The following is an 18,663-nucleotide window of genomic DNA, read 5'->3' as shown; positions in this document are numbered from 1 at the left end:
TATATATGTACATCCCCTTCCATCGTGTGCCCCCGCTGCGCCATTCGTCGTTTACAATGCGGAACCCCACCACGTGACTGTCGGCACCTATGTACTTTCTCCCACTCCTTCGAAATTCTCGATCCCCCACCAGGCCAAAATGCAAGACCGGATGTGCGGCAACGTCGCAGTCGTTAAGTACATAAGACGGAAAAGAGGGGGGACTGAGGGGCGGAAGAGGGAGCAAAAGAGAGGGAAAGGGGGGAGGGGGTGAGCGGGAGAGACGAGGAGAGAGTATGAGAAAGAACTGGCAACGTGTGCCACATTCAAATCTGATCTGAACGTCCAGTCGGCTTCTTAGCAAAACAGTAGAAAACGCGGAACGGGAGAGTCGCGAGTTCCGAACGACGTGTTGCTTCGTGTATGTATGCCTGTCACTATGTCATATCGCGCACCGGCGAAACGAGTCGAGACGCGATAGTGCGCATCACAGCGACATCGGCGGTGTGTTCTGGCGCGGTGTGTGATATACGTGTGCATATATATATATATACACGTACATATCTACGTGTGAAACGTGCTTAGTAAATGTATTGAGACGCGTTCAGTTTCAGACACGTTGAGACGTGTTCTTAGGTTAGCTCTCTTTCTCTCTCTCACTCACTCACACACACATACACACTCTCTCTCTCTCTCCCCCCCCTCCCTCTCCTAGTTTTACACGCTTACACTCGAAGCAGCAAAACTCACGAACGCATCTTTACCGTGATAGGGTATCCTTCGCGCGTACTGAATAGGTACGACGCGACGGCGGCGACTTATTCTTCCGGTTCCTTTGTCGTTCACGTACAAATTTTCGCGCGCGCCCGTGCTCGCGCTCTTCGGCTCGCAAGCACTCAATTTCATGTAAATGTCCCGGGTGCGCATAGTGGCTACATCACGAATCAGATTCCACACGACGACGTGGAATTATGTGTATGGATGTCCAGTTTAACGAGAAGATGGGCGACAAGAGCACCGACGAGGACGTACAGATCATCGAGGTATTCATCAACAAAGGTAAGTTTGAGGTTAGGTAGGTAGGTAGCGACGGTAGCGACAACGATTGTTAAATTCTAGAAGTTTGAGGAACTTAAACTTTAGTAAGTTTAGTGGTGGCGGCAGTGGCACCACCAACAACGGTAACCATAATGGCGGCGGTAACGGCGAAAGATCGCGCGCGTATCTTCATCTCCTTTTCTTCTCCCCTTTTCTCGGTCACTCTTTCACGTGCGCGGTGCGATCTCACCATCCTCGATCTTCGTGCTGCATACAGTTGCATGATCCCCTTCTACGACATTTTCGTTAACGTTGTTACCTATCCAGAGTCGCGAGCACTGCAAGACGCGCTTTTCGCGTGTTACCGGCGAAACGTGGTAGTACCGGTGAATTCATGAGCTGTGTCGTAAGAATGTTGGTGTCAATAAAATGTCGGTATTAGAAAACTATAAATATTAACGAGGTGTCAATGACCGTCTACTTAAGCCAGTGGCACACGTTTTCTTGCTTGATTGCTTGCGTTCTGATAAATTGTTAGAATTGCATCACATAACGTTAATTTCTGGTAATTGCACACGATAATGATTTCCAGTAGTTTACTAAATAAAATGCAAAGTAATCAAGCGAGAAAACGTACATCGTATGCCACTGGCTTTATAAATGTAAACATCTCTTTGATTCGTGCGTCAAAACTCTTACGAAAATTTGCACAGTTTCTAATACATTTACTCACGCTGTGTTATTTCGGCATGCGCGAACGTACACGAACGTACCGACATAAGCACGCACGAACACATATGTATATTTTTTAGTACAAGATTATAGACAAATTACGAAAAGGAGGGCTTTTATAAAAAGTACATCGATCTGTTACTTGATGCATTAAAATTTGATTACTGCTTTTGTAGGACATCGGATCTATTTTTTATTCCCGCATCAGATTGCACTATAACTTTCTCGCTTTCGCCAAATATCGAACGTATACATATGATGCGTCCCGAGTTTCGCACCATATGTATATGAGAAGCACATGATGCATCATTTGTCCTTGTTGTTCATCAAATCATGGAAAAGGATGAAATGTTTATCATGCGCTTTATCCCGGATCTTACAATAGATGTTTTAAGTCTTAAACCGTAAGAAATTGACCAATTACAGTCGAATCCGAGAAGAATAAGCGACCGTGACTCGCCTATTTTTTATGGTTTAAGGCTTAAAACCTTATTGTAGATCCGGACTTATGCGTAAACACATTCCTACTTTACTTTCAAAAGTGTACATTGTAGCCATAGAAAATAGAAATTACTTTTATTGTCAACACAGATCGAAGTCTCTTCATTTTTACGGTCTACAATGAGAGTAATATAGTGTAATAAAATGTTACAATTGATCAATTATAGCCGATTATTCTCACATTTGATTGTGACTGGTCGATTTCTTACGGATTACTACACAATTTTACTTCCATTGTAAACGGTCCATTATACACATTTATAAGTGATAAATTACAAATTAATATAAAAACTGATAAGTTTTACATTTATAAGTATTAGTCCCGAAACATAATAAGTATAGTGAGCTTTAAGTCCTAAGATATTGGCCAATCATAATTGAATGAGGAAAATCGAGAGAATATTCGACTAATATAATTGGTTGATTTCTTACCTTAAAGTTAAAGCTTACTATACCTGTATTATATTTTGAGACTTTGGTTCGGTTTCATCAATATAATTTCGTTCAACTTGCTATTTATCTTTTTCTAATTCTTACATTAACTGAACTGCTTATCTATGGTCTTATCTATGTCTTCTTAGAGCTACTTTATGGATATCTACTTGAAATTATTGGGCGAAGTTCTCTATTATTCGAATGATTTAAATTTATTCTAAACACACCAGAGACAAAGTTACACACAGGTAATCGGTAAAAATGGATTGGTCAGTGTCCAGGTAAAAATTCGATATAACAAGTAGAAAAGGTACATAAAATGTGATAGAGCTGCATTTTTATGTCGAATAATAGCTTATATTGTTTTGCGTTCTCTTTTATTAATTGATATTTGGATTTCTCAAATTATTTCGAGCTATAGGTATTTAATTGCGTTCGGAAATAGAGATCGGTATTCCAAAATACCGATTTGCAAAATGCCATTTCTAGATTCCTTACGTGTTTCAGTATTGATAATATCCGCAACGATAAATGCATTGACGATTATGCAAGAGATCAGCTGGCCGTCATTTTCATTCAGATGATACGTGAAGGACGACGTGTACCTCCAATCTCTATTGATATTATTGATATTGATTTTTGCTTGCATTGAGTCTATCTGTATCGATATTGTTTTTCATATATATTCCTATCGTGATAAACCTGTTTACTTCATTAATTCATAGTATGAAGTACTATTCAAATATTCGGGTCAGCCTTATCATTTAAGTATTATAGTTTATTTAAAAAAAAAAACGATCCTTTTTCAATCTATGTTAAGCTTCAACTTAATATCCAAGGATTTTTCTAGATACAATATCTTTTTTTCAATGTTACTTCCACAGTTATCATCTTTCCGTCTTTCGACCAGGACTCCGATTTTTTTTACCAAATCACCGACTTTCCAGCACACAAAAAAATCTCGGTCTAACCACTTAAAATTTTAATGACCCTTTTTCAAGTTCTCGTCTCGCTTTTTCTCCTGTTTTTCTTGTAAAACGTACCTCTTGTAGGTAGAGACCCTATAACAGAGTCTGACCACGAGACAAACTTTTGATTGGCCCATCGTTTTTGTCAATTCACTAAGTTAGAATAAAATAGCATATCTAAATAGACAATATACCTGTCTTTTTTACTCTTGTTTTGACAAAATTGCTCGAGGCTAGACTCTGTTATAGGATCTTCAGTTACATTTGATGATCTTTTTTGTTAGTGAATATTATACTGCAATGAAGTTTCAGTTTCGGTAATTTCGGTATATTTGACGGCAGGAAAATCGTCGATCCGTAGTCGAATATTAGTCGAAAGATAGCAACTGTGTGTGGTCACTTTCCATACAATATCTTGCAGCAACATTAGTTGTTTGCGTTACTGGCATTTTTTGTACTGAACATCTTCGCTTTCTCTCGTCAACATTCGAATATACAGGGTGTTTGGAATTCAAATGTCAAAACTTTGGGAGCGTGTAAGGGATCGATATAAACTAAAAAAAAAACCGCCCTGTTTTTTGGACTTTTAGTTGTTAAAAAAAAAGTCCTGTAGAGACATACTCGTTTTTGCTTCGTTTGGAGAGAAAATGGCAAAAAAGGCAAAACGTAGTTGCTCTTCGTTCTCGCACTGCCTCTGAAGTATTATCGTCGCTGAAATCGTGCACGAAAACAATAATAATTCCGTTTTTAGGTGAAAACCTTTATTGTTTGTTTATATTTCTGCCTTTCAAATCCTGTAAATTCGTCAGTTACTCGTCAGAAGTCATCGAATGCTTTACTCCTATCATAATATGCCGTATATATGTTCTAACGTTGAATATGCTGATATGGTATATTCGTGTATGGCTTCTGCGACAAAAGGTCAACATTTTGAACAATATGTACATTAAGCAAGTGAATAAATGCAATGTGAATAAGTAATGAGAAAGTGCAAAAATGAAAACAACGTTTTGTCTTTTTTGCGATTTTCTCCAAAACGGAAGAAAAACGAGCATCTCTACAGGATTTTTTTCTTAATTTATAGATCCCCTACGCGCTCCCAAAGTTTTGACATTTAAATTCCAAACACCTTGTATATTTATCTCCTCCTAAATGCAAACATTTTTGGGGATTTAAGCAACGCCAACAGACCTATTGTTGCAACATTTACAATGTTACTGTTGTAATAATGCTAGAACGATCTGTGCTATATGTTTTACAAGGCTTGCTATTTCTTATTATTTAATATATTATGGTATTAATTAAAATTATTTTTCTATACACATCCCTTAAATTTTAATGCTTGATAAATATTAATATGTTTATTTTAAAAAATAGATTGATTCTTTCATATTCAAGAAAATTATTTATATGAATTTATTTTAATAATCCCTGACTTAATTAAATTAACTTTTTAATATTTAAAAACTTCATTTATACGTTACTATTTATGTAATTAGATTAATTGAATTTAAAACGTAACTTTTAAAATTTTATTTTATATTTTCAACTAAAATAAATTATTATTAAAATATTGTTATAAAAAAATCGGACACTTAAATAGCGCTCTTGTGTCTGAGTTTTTATCTGTATTTTGATATAATCAAATTATCTCTCCCATCTATATTTTTAGCTTGTGAATTGAGAAAATTGTTAATACTTTAAATCAAGCGAATAGAAGACCACAGCCATATTATTTTTTGTAAAAAAAACTGATAAAAAATGTTGACATACGCTACTTTTTTTATTTATAAGTTTTCGATAGAAAGTAACACAGGTATAGTTTCCCACGCCCTTAAACCTATGGCACACGATGTATTTTTTCCTGTCGGATTGCTTGCATTTTAATAAATTGCTAAAAATTCGGAGTTATATGTGCAATTCCAGTATTTCACTAAAACGCAAGCAATCCAGCAGGAAAAAATGCATCGTGTGCCATAGGCTTTACTCTGTATTTTCTAGCTCTATGCTTTTTCTTGTTCAAAAACCGAAAAGCGGCCGAAAGAGAATAAATTTGTTTGTAAATTTCAATATCAAATTTAAATAAAATCACAGGTGACATCAAGCAGTATTAAAAAATACGAGTTTGATTATAATTTACAATAGTAGAAAGAACACAATTTGAATCAATTAATATATCTATTTCATATCAAAAGATGGCCAATTTGAACAAGACCATAGTTAAGTAGTAAGTTTGATGTAAAAATGTTTTTTTAAATACAATTTCAGAAACTTTAGGACTATTTCATGTATTTCTTATGTTTATAATTGGTCTATACATATAAAACTGTTGATCCTTATTTAACATAACAAGCGCGTTTACTTGGTAGAATGATGTCATAGTTTATTTAAATTAACCCGTAAAATGATCTTTTAGAGGCGTTTTCTCATCTTATAATTGTAACTGGTAAAAAGGGATTAGGATCTGAAAAGAACTGCATATTTTAACTCTCCAAAAGAAGAAAAGTACAATAGAAATTTTACTTTAGATTCCTATATACTGGATCGGTATATACGATCTATATACTAATCAGTTTACACGCACATATATGCACGATTATATTATCTTTTATGCGCTTACACTTCTTATGCATGGGTCATCGATATAAAAAGTTATATGTTATATTTTTGTTACTAGCTATCGGTCATATTTAAAATAATTTTATTTAAAACGTAAATTTTTAATTAAAAACAAGAGAATTATTTAATATTTATTATTTTAAATAACTTTTTCTAATCTGTTTCTTATTGAAATCTATTTTATATCTTTAAAAACAAAATCATAAAACAATTTTATATTAGAATGTTTAAAATACACATTTTTTATTTAAAATATTAATTATATTTTAAATAAATTTTCGAAATCAATTTCTTATTTAAATCAATTTCTTACTTGATATAAAATGAAATAATTTTATATTTTAAATAAGTCATTTTATATTTTAAATAATTTTTCGGAATCTATTTTATATTTTTTATTTTTAATAAGTCGTACTAGCTTTTTAACGATCCCTACTAGTTTATATTTTAAATAAGCTTCTGGAACTTATAATATATTTTAAGTAAGTCGTATTAGGTATTTCACCGAGTCCTAATCTGTACATATATAACAGAAATATAACATAATTTTTTTACCGTTACATATAGATCTTTTTCCACGACTATGAAGTTAAAAAGTTTAGCATCGAAAAAGGTTATATTTCTTGTACATTTTTCAAGTAACAGAACTTGCAAATACGCATACACGCACATGAATTTCTGGAATATTTTAGTTGCAATACCACGGCACTTATTCTCTACAATTAAGTTGGGGTATAAGTTTAATTTCTCCACATATAATGTGGTGCCCCTAACTTGTTCAACATCCATACTAATACGTTTGTGGACAATGCAACTACGCTTTGTAGAGTGACATAAAAAAATATGGTGAAATAGACCTAGAATAGGAATTTCTTTTATATTTGTCATGCAAAGTAAAGCGAAGGTTGTCGCTCTTAAATTTCGTGAAATTGCCTTGCGGTGCGTCTCCCGCGCTATTATTACGAAAGCATGAATTTTCCATACGTCGTACCGCTCGCCGTCAAATCGTTTCGCGTAGCGCAGCCGTGTTTCTATGTAATAATGCAATGTGCCGGGAACGCACCGGCGCTTGTTTGTTGTAACCGCGCATCGTGTAACGGGGAGCTGGGGCTTGCTCGCCGCGCGAGTGCGCCCAGCCGGCTCGCTCGCGCGTATGCACATACACCACATATATCGCATACAGACGCGGCATACGTGTGTGCGTTATGTACTACCGGAGCGAGAGCCGGGAGGGACATATGCGGCCCCGCGCGCCCGCACGCGATACATAATGTATCCGCCCTTATGTACTACATAAGGAGCGAAGAGTGATGTAACAAAGAGGCAAACTCCGGATCGGAGAGAGCCGAGCGTCACCGAGGGCTGTTCGTGGCAAGCGCGCTATGCCTCTCGCAAGTCGCGTGCTCTTGGTACCGCGTAGGAGCGCGCAGCGCCCCGCAAACCTCGTCAGCTGCTACGAGCGGACGGCGCCATATGCAATTTCGCGTGAGCTATGTGAAAAAAAAGAAATGCGCGCGTAAAGGATGGGAGAGCGCGCGCGGATGGCGGCCGGCGGCTGGCGGCCGACGCGGCGAGCGCGATATATCCATATATACCGCGCTGGATCTTTTTCACTTCGCGACCTTTGCTCCCTTTACGTTTGCTCTATTTTACTTTCCGCGATCACCCCCGCGGAAGGAGAAGTGGGAAAGCGGCGCGCGAGCGGCGTGACCTTCATCTGGTCTCTCGTCGTCGACTCTCTTTGTCGGCCGCGCGAGAAGGAAATGCTTATTAACGTTTTGCTGCGAAATTCGTCTGCCTTCTACTCCGCTCGCGCGCGCATACTAGAGTAGTATCTCGCGCGTTGCGTAACTATCGTCATGGTTGTACTTTCGTGAGGTACAGGAAATAGGATGAGCCACTATCGCGAGCGGCGATAGAGAACCAGGGAATGCGCGTGAGAGAGAGAGAGAGAGAGAGAGAGAGCGACGACACGGAAGAAAGATGGGGAAAGGCGCGAGTTATAGCAGAACGCAGATAGATTGGAGGAGAATATATCCGTTCCGCCGCCATATTGGTCTTTCGGTAATCCCCTCTTCTCGCACCGCCTACGCTCACCGATCTTTTCCCCTACTCTATTTATCCCCCACCTCTCTTCATCCCCTCCTCTGAAACAAATATACCTTTTGTTCGGCATAGCAACAGCAACGTTAGAGGACTACTATAAATAGATTGCTACGACTTTCCAGTGTTGCCAAAACGACTGGCCCAACGTGCTGCGCAGTAAAACTAGGTACCATCAAGGCCGCAACGGCAACGTCGCATTACTCGATGCGATATGACCTAATCAACCAAGTATTCGATGTACTGTACTCTACTGTTTCTTACACAAGGACTCTCTTTATAAAACTTAACAAGCCCGGAATGTGCATTGAATAAATAATAAAAGCTCGTATCTGAATATCGTGTATTTGCAAAATAAAATTTTGGAAATTATTCTAATAAAAGAAAAATACGCGAGAGGGAGATGAATAATTGTTTGGGATGCTGAGAAAAACGCGTAAGGAGTTTTTAACTTATATACAATTGCGCTTGGAATTACCAAAGAAATGTATTCGCTATAGTAATTTTTTTTTATTGCAAGTTTCTCAAGTATCGATCAAGCGACGTTGCTTTTCCGCGCGCGCGTTTCTGTGTATTCGCCTATATGGCTGAAAAGTGGAGACGAGGGAGGGAATGGGCGTGCCCGGAGCGCGAGAACCGGCAACGCCGCGCTCGTAAATCATGATTAAAATAATAAGTATAATACATATGTAGTATATAGGCAGCCGGCGGGTTTATATACGTAAGAACTGCGCAATGGCATGAGCGGGAGCCAACGTCTGGCTGGGTTCTGCGCAACTTTGGTACTCCCACTCCCGGTATGTGGCCCCCACCATCGGAATAAATCCCACGGGTGAGCTCCAGGAGTGATGAAGAGCAACGAATCAAGCGCGGGAGTTAGAGAGGGGCGGAGGGGAAGGATGGAGGGAGGGATGGCGAGAAGGATGAGGGAGGGGGGGAGGGAGGGAGAGGGAGAGGGTGATACCTGGAAACCACGACTATATACCCCCGCGTGCGTTTACCAATCTTGGCACTTTGCCTGAAAGAGCATATCGACCGTGCGATGTTGTCACATCGTCCGCGCGATCTTACGCGCCAGTCCTGGCTACTCTTTGAGCGGTATGTACCTAGCTCCTGCAACCGGTCCATGCTACACGACGCGCGCGATGGGCGCATTCGAGATGGGCGGTCGTTTAGATCAGCTATCCACGCATCTCGCTATCGCGCGTCTCCCTCTGCCCTCATCGTCCCCTTCTCAGAAAATCTAAGGCACCGTGACCAAAGCGAAACGTTCACGCTTCAAATAAAAGAGGTCTTTTTTTCTTTAAGGATTAATATATGTCGAATGTTTGATACGTTTATTGCAAAAGTGATGAAATACCATCTTTTCCAGGGTAGTAAAAAAAATTCTAATGTGATGCAACGACAGCATGGGCATAAAGTTAGCTCTATAGCCAATTTCTAATCCTATATTCAATAATCGCTTCTAATGACGTATATGGAATTGTCGTGTATATGCTATACATGGCTTGTTTTATCGTTCTACCTCTCTAGTTTCTTTTCGTTCTTTCATGCAAAAAACAAATATTGAAAGCAATGGTTTATTCTGTGTATACAGCACAGATCGTTGCTTCAAGTATTTTTACATAGTATATTTTATCCAAGAAATATTCTGGAAATGTCCTTAAGAGATACGGTGTTCTTGGGACATCTTTAGAATGTCGTTTCGAGATACGATTCTACTTCTCTATAAATCGTTTATAATCCTATTATTATGAGCTAACTATCTTTCAAGCCACAACTGTACTTAACGGTGATAATGTCATTTACAAAAATCTTCCTTAAGCTTGACTCTCAAAACTACAGTTATGAAAACTATATTTATTTAAGTTCTAAAGCATCCTGTTTGAAGTACAAAATGCAAATGAACTTCCGTCTCAAACCGTTCAGACTGCAGATTGAAATGAACCAATTAGAAGAAAGAAAACTAATAATAGGTACAGTCAGCTTTGCTTTGATTGATCAAATTCAAGCTCATTATTAATCTCCAATCTGATACAGGTTTTACGGTGATAGAAGAAGAGTTGACATTTCTTTATCTATAATTCAAAACTTTATAATGGGTGCTTTCCATTTGATAACATGTTATAGAACGACACTTTGTCGACTTGTGTCATCAAATGGAAAACACCCAGTATCAATTGATTATACAATCGCTCAAAAATTTTCGAAGCGAAGAACTCAATCACGAAAATATACGAATATTGTAAGGAAGCATTTATTCACAGTCATTCTAATCGTCATCACAGAGTTTACATGCTCAATATCTAAAATTAATAGAACCCACGTGAGATCGATAATTCGGTTTCATTCCGCGTGTACTTTCTCTGTTGCCTTCTATAAACGAGAATAACATTCTGCGTACGATTGAGACTCGGGATTTACGTGAAATCTATCGATCGCAAAAGGCTTTGCGCATCGTTCACAAAGTATAGACACGTTTCGAACTTGCTAGCAATTGCCTCGGAGAAAACTTATTCTTAAAAAATAATAGGTGTACGAAAATACTAGCGAAATCTATACTATTTTATGTTTAATATTTTCGTACATTTTATGCGATATTTTTCGAGAATACGACCCCTGAGATTCGATTGTGAAGTGAACATTACAACGAAAACGGGCGACTTCATTGGAATGGTTGTTACAATTTGTAATCAATTGATGCATTTGCTCACTTTTGTTGTTCCATTTTCATTAAGCTGTGTGATACACAATCGAATCTCTGGGGATTGATTGTACATCTTGAAATGAAATGAAAATTACAAAAGTAAGCAAAGTATTTCATTAAATATGAAATACCAATGAAGTTATACGTATTTAACGAATATGCTCACTCTTTTGTAATGTTCACGTTATTTCAAGATACACAATTCGATCCCCTGTACACATTTATGTGAGTACAGGGTATCGCGAATCGACGCGTCACTTCCAGACATGGACTTGCCACTGATCGATCGGTATACGCGTCAAGTATCAATATCAGGGTATCGGAACACGTCTTCGGAGACGACGGCACTTTCGGCGGGACGTCGCGCTGTCACTGCCGCGACCGTCGTCGACAGCGGACGCGAGGCGTCGCATCGCGTCGCGTTGCGCCGGGCCGGGCGAGGAGGAGGTGCCCGCACGCTTTAATCCCAGGAATGCCGAGGCCGGTTCGAGCGCGGGCCGCCGAGGACGACACTGGCGAGAGAGCGCGATCTTGATACCTAGCTAGCGTTGTATGTACAGTCAGTACAGTCCGCGCAGAGAGCAGAGAGAGTCGCTCGCGCTGGACGTATGTAACTATGTACGCGGTCTAGACGCGTGCTAGGAGATGCCTAGTGTCCCCGCGGAGCTGCGGGCGGTCGACAGCAACTCGATCGACAGCACGTCGTCGTATAGCTTGAAATCGAGGTTTCGCACCGAAGACCGGGAACACGCGCGCGCGCGATAGCATGGCGCTGTCCTCGTTCGAGAGTGTCGCGGTCTTTGGGACAGCTCCGGTGGTTCGCGGAGCTACGCCCGGACGTCGAGTATGTACGTAGTCGGCGGTGGAACGATACCGTCTACGTACATCTACATCCCGTTCTTCCCTTGTTTTACCCTCGACGTATCGAGCGCGATAGTGGTGGTGGTGGCGGCGGTGGCGGCAGCGGTGGCAGCGCGCTGCTGGTGGTGGTGTCGGTGTGGAGGCGGCGGCGGTGGGTTAGTAACGATGATGAGAATCTTTCGCGCCACCTGGTATAAGAGTGTCGGCGCACAAAGTGAAACGTCGTCGTCGTCGTCCTCCTCTTCCTCCTCCTCCTCCTCGTCGTCGTCGTCGTCCTCGTCGTCGAGGGAAAGCGTGAAAACTGCGAGAGTCGATGCGAGTATCGACTAGAGGGAACGACGCGACTTTCCCGTGCTACGGATCATACGGATTGTTCACGATTCCGCCGATACGTCATCCTCGTCCTTCCGCTCCTCTCCCCTCTGTCGTGTAACATGGATCGCGCGCGATACCGTCGGCGGTGCGCGTAGGTGGACGGACGAAGCTGCTGCTGCTGCTGCTGCAGCTGCACGTTATAACCTCAACGGAGGGAACATTGTGGCGTGACGGGATCGCCTCAGCTGCACTGCGAAATGTAATTTCGCGCTGTTCAATCCAAGGGTGACTCTCTCGAGCATCGAGGATGAGGAACGGCTTCGCCGACATACCGGTCGCGAGTGCCGACAGCAGCACGGACGCCATATGGCTCGAGAAGAGCAGTCCGTCGCGGATGGCACCCGAACGAATGTCACTGAGTACGTTTCTTCTTCGTACACATCCCGTTCGCGCGTGCCGTGATCGTGGACTCGAGAATGCGATTCAGTTCCGTTTACGGAGTCTCCTCCGTGCTGTCGGACGCGATTGACACGCGAGAATCGAAGAAAAGGATCGCGGATTCTTTTGCGTTCCACGCCCGCGGCGTTGAACAGAAAATTCAATTCGCTGGCGATCACTCGTGTCGATCTCTGTTTCATTCCGAAATCGTCGTGCGGACGACTCCCCCGAGCGAGTCGACGCTGAATCGACGTAGTCTCTTGATGTCACCCGAGCCAGAAGTGTTTACATTTACGCGGTTTATGTCTCGCTAATCATGTCATCACGACGCGGCATGCCGCAGCCGTGTCATCGAGCGCGCGCGCGGGATCGATCGAGGATCTTCAATCGAGACGCGTCACGTGCGCGACAAGTCAGTTTTACCTACCTGTTTCCTTTTGACACCGCCGGTTTCTCCGACCACTCCGGACCGGCGTGTTTACGCTGCACGCTGGATATATTCTCGATTGTTTTGACACGTCTCGAAGAGGTTTTAATTATAATCGGATCGATTTGATCGCGGAGCGAAATTTGAATTCTTTGATCGTCACGCGGCGAAAATCGATGCATTAAGACAATTTTTTGGGTCGTGAATGAAGGTTCTGATCAATCGGAATTTTGATTGTCTCAACTAGAATTATAATATAAATTCAACAAAAACATTCTGATTTGTCCATTTTCAATCAGAATTCCATAACTCTTGAAAAGAATAAGTAATAATACACGAAACTTTCTTCTGTTTATTCATAAATATGACATGTGCAATAATGTTTACTAATTTTAAATAATTGTAGTAAAACAAACTTAAAGATTGACAAAGCCGTAAGTCATTTGACTCCAACCTTGCCAGAGTTAATTAAATCCAATTAATTATAGTTAGTTAATTCAACGGTTGCGTATTACGAAGTATACACGAAAAACTAGAAATTAATACTGAATTTCATCAATTATCCGAAGATTGCGTGTTACAAAGTATACGTAAAAAGCTGATGATTAATCTAACTTCATTAATTTATATTATTTAATAGTTCCATACATTCTAAAAAATATTGATATAGATTTAATTTTTAATTATAAATAATTCAGTGTATATATATATGATTTTTATCATATTGGTGTTAATATTAACACGTGGATTTAACACTATACGATATCTGTACATAATTCTCACCGTTAATGTGGATTTTTAACTCCTGATGTTTGTATCAACACCATCATGGTGTGAATTTAAAATCCATGGTGTTAAATCCACATCATGTTGATGTTAATATTAATACTATTGTAGTATACAGTGAATTATATAGACATTGTATAGTGTTAAGCACCGATATTTTCTAAAGTATATAAACATTAGTTACGATTAGTTTTTTTGTGTTGGTGACGTAATAGATAGGCCTGAGCATCACCACAAAAAAAGCTATTTTTGTATTGGCGCGCGAGAAATCGGCCTACATACTAATTGCAAATCGATTTAGGATTTATCGGATGTGATTTAACGATTACGTTATGCGTTGTCGCATAACAATTAATAAATTTACATGATAAATAACCAGGAAGAAGATTAACTGGATTATTATATATGCTACAAAAACATCGGTCGGCAATACCTAATTGAATATATTTTATAAATAGCACGTCTGTCGACTGAACTTCTTTTGCTGATAATACTCATTCTTGCAATGTAATTCTCGACTTCCATGATACAATAAAAAAACATTAGTTTTCTAGGCATAATGAACATTGAAATTTTTCCAAGTATTCTTTGAAAAATTTGCACTTATATAATATTATTCTCGCGATGCGATATGTATAATAGGTAACTAAGCGTTAAACAACTACTTTCGAAAATATAAGGCTTATACGTCCTCGTTTTTCAGATTTTGAGAAAGTCGTCGTCAAGCAAGAACGTCCAGACGATGCGGAAATCCGTGAATTGGCTGCCAAAATGGTGGAAGCACACAAGGCGAAAATGCTGGCGAACATGCCAGCAGTACAACAACAACAACAGCAGAGGCAGCAGTGTCTTATACCGCAGCCTAATCTTCCCGGTATTCTTGGATATCTGCATAAACGACCAACTGATGGGTCGTCCGCTCCGAAACCGCCAACCGGTGGTTTGGAAAATAAAGTGCCGACGCCGGACGACGACAGCCAGCGGGGACGATTCGGTTGGACGAGCTTTGACGAATGTCACATACCTTATATATTTCGCTCCGGCGAAAAGTATTGCGCCGTACGCATCCTAGAATCTAAGCTTCTCAACAAGTACCTGAGTTTTCTTCATTCGGACATCTACAGTTGCACATGTATAAGGAGTTATTACATTACGGAGGCCGAGAGCAAGTTGTTTAACGAGATTAACACCAAGCACTGCGAGAATCAATTCGGGAGGGACGTGTTTACGTGTAAGGACCTGGTGGTGCGTTTATCGGACGCCAAGGAATTTTATACGTTTCTCGATGTGTGTTATACCAAACTAACCGCCGGTACCAATCCGAACGTGACAAGCGGACGCAAAGCGGAGAAATGTGGTTTCATACGAATAAACAAAGAGTCTGTAGTACCTTACACCGTAAAGGACAGTCTGCAGTATGTGCCGCTGTTTTATTTCGAGGGCGAGACGGAAAACCTCAAGCTAAAAGCGGAAAAGCTTGAAGGCTGGGATTTGTCGTATTTGAAATTTTGCTGCAAAGTACAGGGTATACGTAACGAACTGTTTGCGAGTGAAACGTGTTCGGTAATCAGTTTGAGTGACATTAAGAGTTACTTTCCACCGGGTACCGGCTTCGAGGACTACTGGCCGACCAAAGTTATGGACTCACAGTTATTGGTGAACAGCAACGGAAGCGGTGCCGGTGGTGGATGGACAAAACAGCCACCTACCCCGCCGGCGACTAAACCTCCCTCCGTACAGAGCTCAAACAAAGTGGCACCACCTCTAAACACGCGTACCGTACCGATGCCTAATATGATGCCACGGGGGACTGTTGCGAATACAGCACCACAGATGCCGCGAATAGGACAGACGAGGCCTGTAGTGACGCACCCCGCGCATTCCTCCCCATCGGGACTTCCCACCAGTAGATCAAATATGCCGGTAGTGTCGCAGCCTATGCTGAATACCGTTCAAGGTGTGGTTAACGGCCACTGGTCAGGCCTCGTCGGTGGTCAACCTACCTTTCAAACGGCACTCAATCCTCAGGCTAGCATTATACGAGCGACTTTGAACAATGTGATGCACAACGTAAGCTAATTTCTTTATATTATAAACATGGTTGCTACCTTTTGGTTAGTATTACTGAAAATCGATGGCTCTTCTACTAGAGATGTCGCTAAACTATCGAAAATCGATAATCACTGCCGAGATCGTTACATTCTTCTCATACAGTATTCTTCTCGTCCAAGAGACGTTCTGGAAATAGTGTAGGGACATCGTTTAGAACATTTCTTGGACTACATTCGGGGAGATGCTATTAGCGCTATTTATATCATTCTATCTTCATTATCCATTAGACGTGAGACAAGGATAGTATTATACGAATAGTGCTGATAGCGCGCTCCTCGAATGCACCCTTGGATGTCTATATTGTGAGTGGTTTCTAAAAAAAAAAAAGAAGAAAACTTAACAGATTTAGTAAATATTTTGCTACAACACACACATATTTCGAAAGAAAAATCGCTCACCTGAAAAGTAGCTCGACAACATTTTGAGCGATTAATCGAAAATTTTTCCGTCACTTTAAGGGGATGCTAAACCGATTACCCAACTCAATCAAGGTCGATAGTACAGACTTTTTTAATTCCAAATTCGATAATAGTGGTGACATCTTTGATTTAGTTTTTACATTATATTATATAATATATATCATTCTGTCTTACTCAAACGCATACATCTGTTCTTATCTAACATATGCCAGCACCATCTATCGCAAGATCCGCGCAACTACTGCTACACGGAATTTCGGCTCTGTTGACAGTCCCAGTCTTCACAAAACACCTGTATATACGTATTTTCTATTCGATGGAAATATTTCTTTTCTAGACTTTCAATCTTAGTTCTACAAACTCGGTATCGTTCGTTTTAATAATGTGACCTCAGCTGCACGCTTATTTTCAAGATATGGCCTCTAAAACTATTATATCAAGCAAATATATATCTGAGGTGACAGCTGTACGAGCCAAAGTATGTGAATTTTTAACGAATCTGAAACTTTTTTTCGATTTTCTCATGAAATCCAGTGCAGTTGAGGTCCTGTTTGTGCGTACTTTAATTTAAGCAATAATACTTTTGCAATCCGTACATCCAATACAGAGATTTTTCACCGAATGGAAATGTGCACTGAGAAAAAATATAGTGAATTTTAATAAATATTTAGTTTAAATACTGTCAACTAAACATTTACAGTAAATAAATATTTGTTCAGTAAAAAAAAGATTGTTAAATCAAATTAACATTTTTTGTATCAAATAAATATATCTTTATATTTAATAAATATTTAGTTGGCAGTATTCAACTAAATATTTATTAAAATTGACTATATTTTTTTTAGTGTGGTAAAGCAGGAGGCTTTAGCATCGCCTTAAGAGCCGGAGATTTATTCAAAAAGTTTCCGTCCGAAAACCGGAGAGGTGGCAACCGTGATTATAAATTATAATATGAGATGTCCGCGATGCCTTGATAATTTTTGTAGTTGTAGCTTCAGTGTTTGTATCGTATACCAGACAAAATGTACAGTTTTTTATTTTTAGCAACAGATGACAACTGCTCCCAAAAGCTATTCTCAACAGTCTAGAAGTAGAGGGAGCAGTAGTGGAGCAGCAGCTCAGTATCCTGGGGTATACCCCACGACAACTATGCAAGGAGTTGCTCAAGTCCAACCACCGCCTCTTATACGAGCAACTGTTCACTCCAATCAACCGAATCTCGGGTAAGCATCAATAGAATTTTCTAAAAACTTTTGATATAGTTTAGTACGTATATATATGTGTTGTAAGCTCACAAAGTTTTAAATAATTTAAAAGATATTTTTGTTTTTCTTTTATCAATGGTTTTTTGGTAACTTTTTATACCGTACGCTTGCTTACAAAGCAAACCAATTAGCATAGAATGTACATAATATTCAATCAAATTGTTGCTCCTATTTATTTTGTATTGTGTATGGTATCGTTTACAAAAAATTAAAAATCGTATGTTGCAAAAGATAATTTTGATTTAAAAAAAAAAAAGATTAATAAGTGTTTTCCTTCTTAATCAAATAAATTAATGTGTGAAAAAATAATATTACGATAAAACGGGTAAATGAGAGCTGTTATACAGTTATTATTTGTGTATGTTATTCAAATAATTTTTATTTATTCTTGATATATATCAATTAATCGACGGTTCGACTGCTCTTTTCAACCATCTTCCAAGATAATGACAAAAAAGACTCACCATTAATAAACAAAATTAAGTACTATTATTATAAATATAGGCGCATTTCCATAAATTTCGAGTGAATCTCCTTTGGATTGTGTGAACAACTCTTCTTAATCAATTTTATGATTGTCTAGTTCGGTTTTACTGAGAAAATGCACCTCCATTCTTTTACAAATATTTTCAGCCTAAATTATATAATTCTACGAAAATTGTTAGACATGTGTCTTTATCGGAGTCTGAAGTACATTAACGTCGATTAATTGATGTATATATTAAGAATAAATAAATTGTTTGAATAACATACACAAATAATAACCGTGTAATAGCTCTTATTTTCCTGTTTTATTGTAATATTATTTTTTAATATTGAGATCTCTATAAAATTAATTTACTGTTGTTAATGTGTGAAAGAAAGAAATTTCACTTTTTATATACAGCACATTGAGCATGAAATATTGAGCATTAAAGCCATATGCTTATCCTAGCTTGAAACATTATGTTTACATATA

At 39.3% G+C, this 18,663-nt stretch overlaps 2 protein-coding genes across 7 annotated transcripts in view; both read left to right on the top strand.

The window, feature by feature from the left end:
• Positions 1-731: 731 nt before the first annotated feature.
• Positions 732-18,663, top strand: part of LOC108767586 (uncharacterized) — a 23,573-nt gene continuing 5,641 nt past the window's right edge. For 3 of the 6 annotated variants that reach the window (XM_018517545.1, XM_018517542.1, XM_018517547.1), the window contains exons 1-3: positions 12,197-12,677; positions 14,613-15,979; positions 17,485-17,663. In XM_018517545.1, the coding sequence (XP_018373047.1) occupies positions 12,566-12,677; positions 14,613-15,979; positions 17,485-17,663 (1,658 nt within the window). In that variant the 5' untranslated portion in view covers positions 12,197-12,565. Of the gene's footprint in view, positions 1,039-12,196; positions 12,678-14,612; positions 15,980-17,484; positions 17,664-18,663 lie in introns of those variants that run through there. The other 3 variants (XM_018517546.1, XM_018517543.1, XM_018517544.1) reach the window with 2 other exon arrangements.
• Positions 11,687-12,283, top strand: LOC108767588 (uncharacterized). The gene is made up of 2 exons (XM_018517548.1): positions 11,687-12,182; positions 12,216-12,283. Exons 1-2 carry the CDS (start codon positions 11,929-11,931, stop codon positions 12,271-12,273), a joined length of 312 nt encoding a protein of 103 aa, XP_018373050.1. The 5' UTR covers positions 11,687-11,928; the 3' UTR covers positions 12,274-12,283.

This window comes from Trachymyrmex cornetzi, unplaced genomic scaffold, assembly GCF_001594075.2.
Source record: "Trachymyrmex cornetzi isolate Tcor2-1 unplaced genomic scaffold, Tcor1.1 scaffold694, whole genome shotgun sequence".
Lineage (NCBI taxonomy): Eukaryota > Metazoa > Arthropoda > Insecta > Hymenoptera > Formicidae > Trachymyrmex > Trachymyrmex cornetzi.
This window is presented reverse-complemented; position numbering and strand designations above follow the sequence as displayed.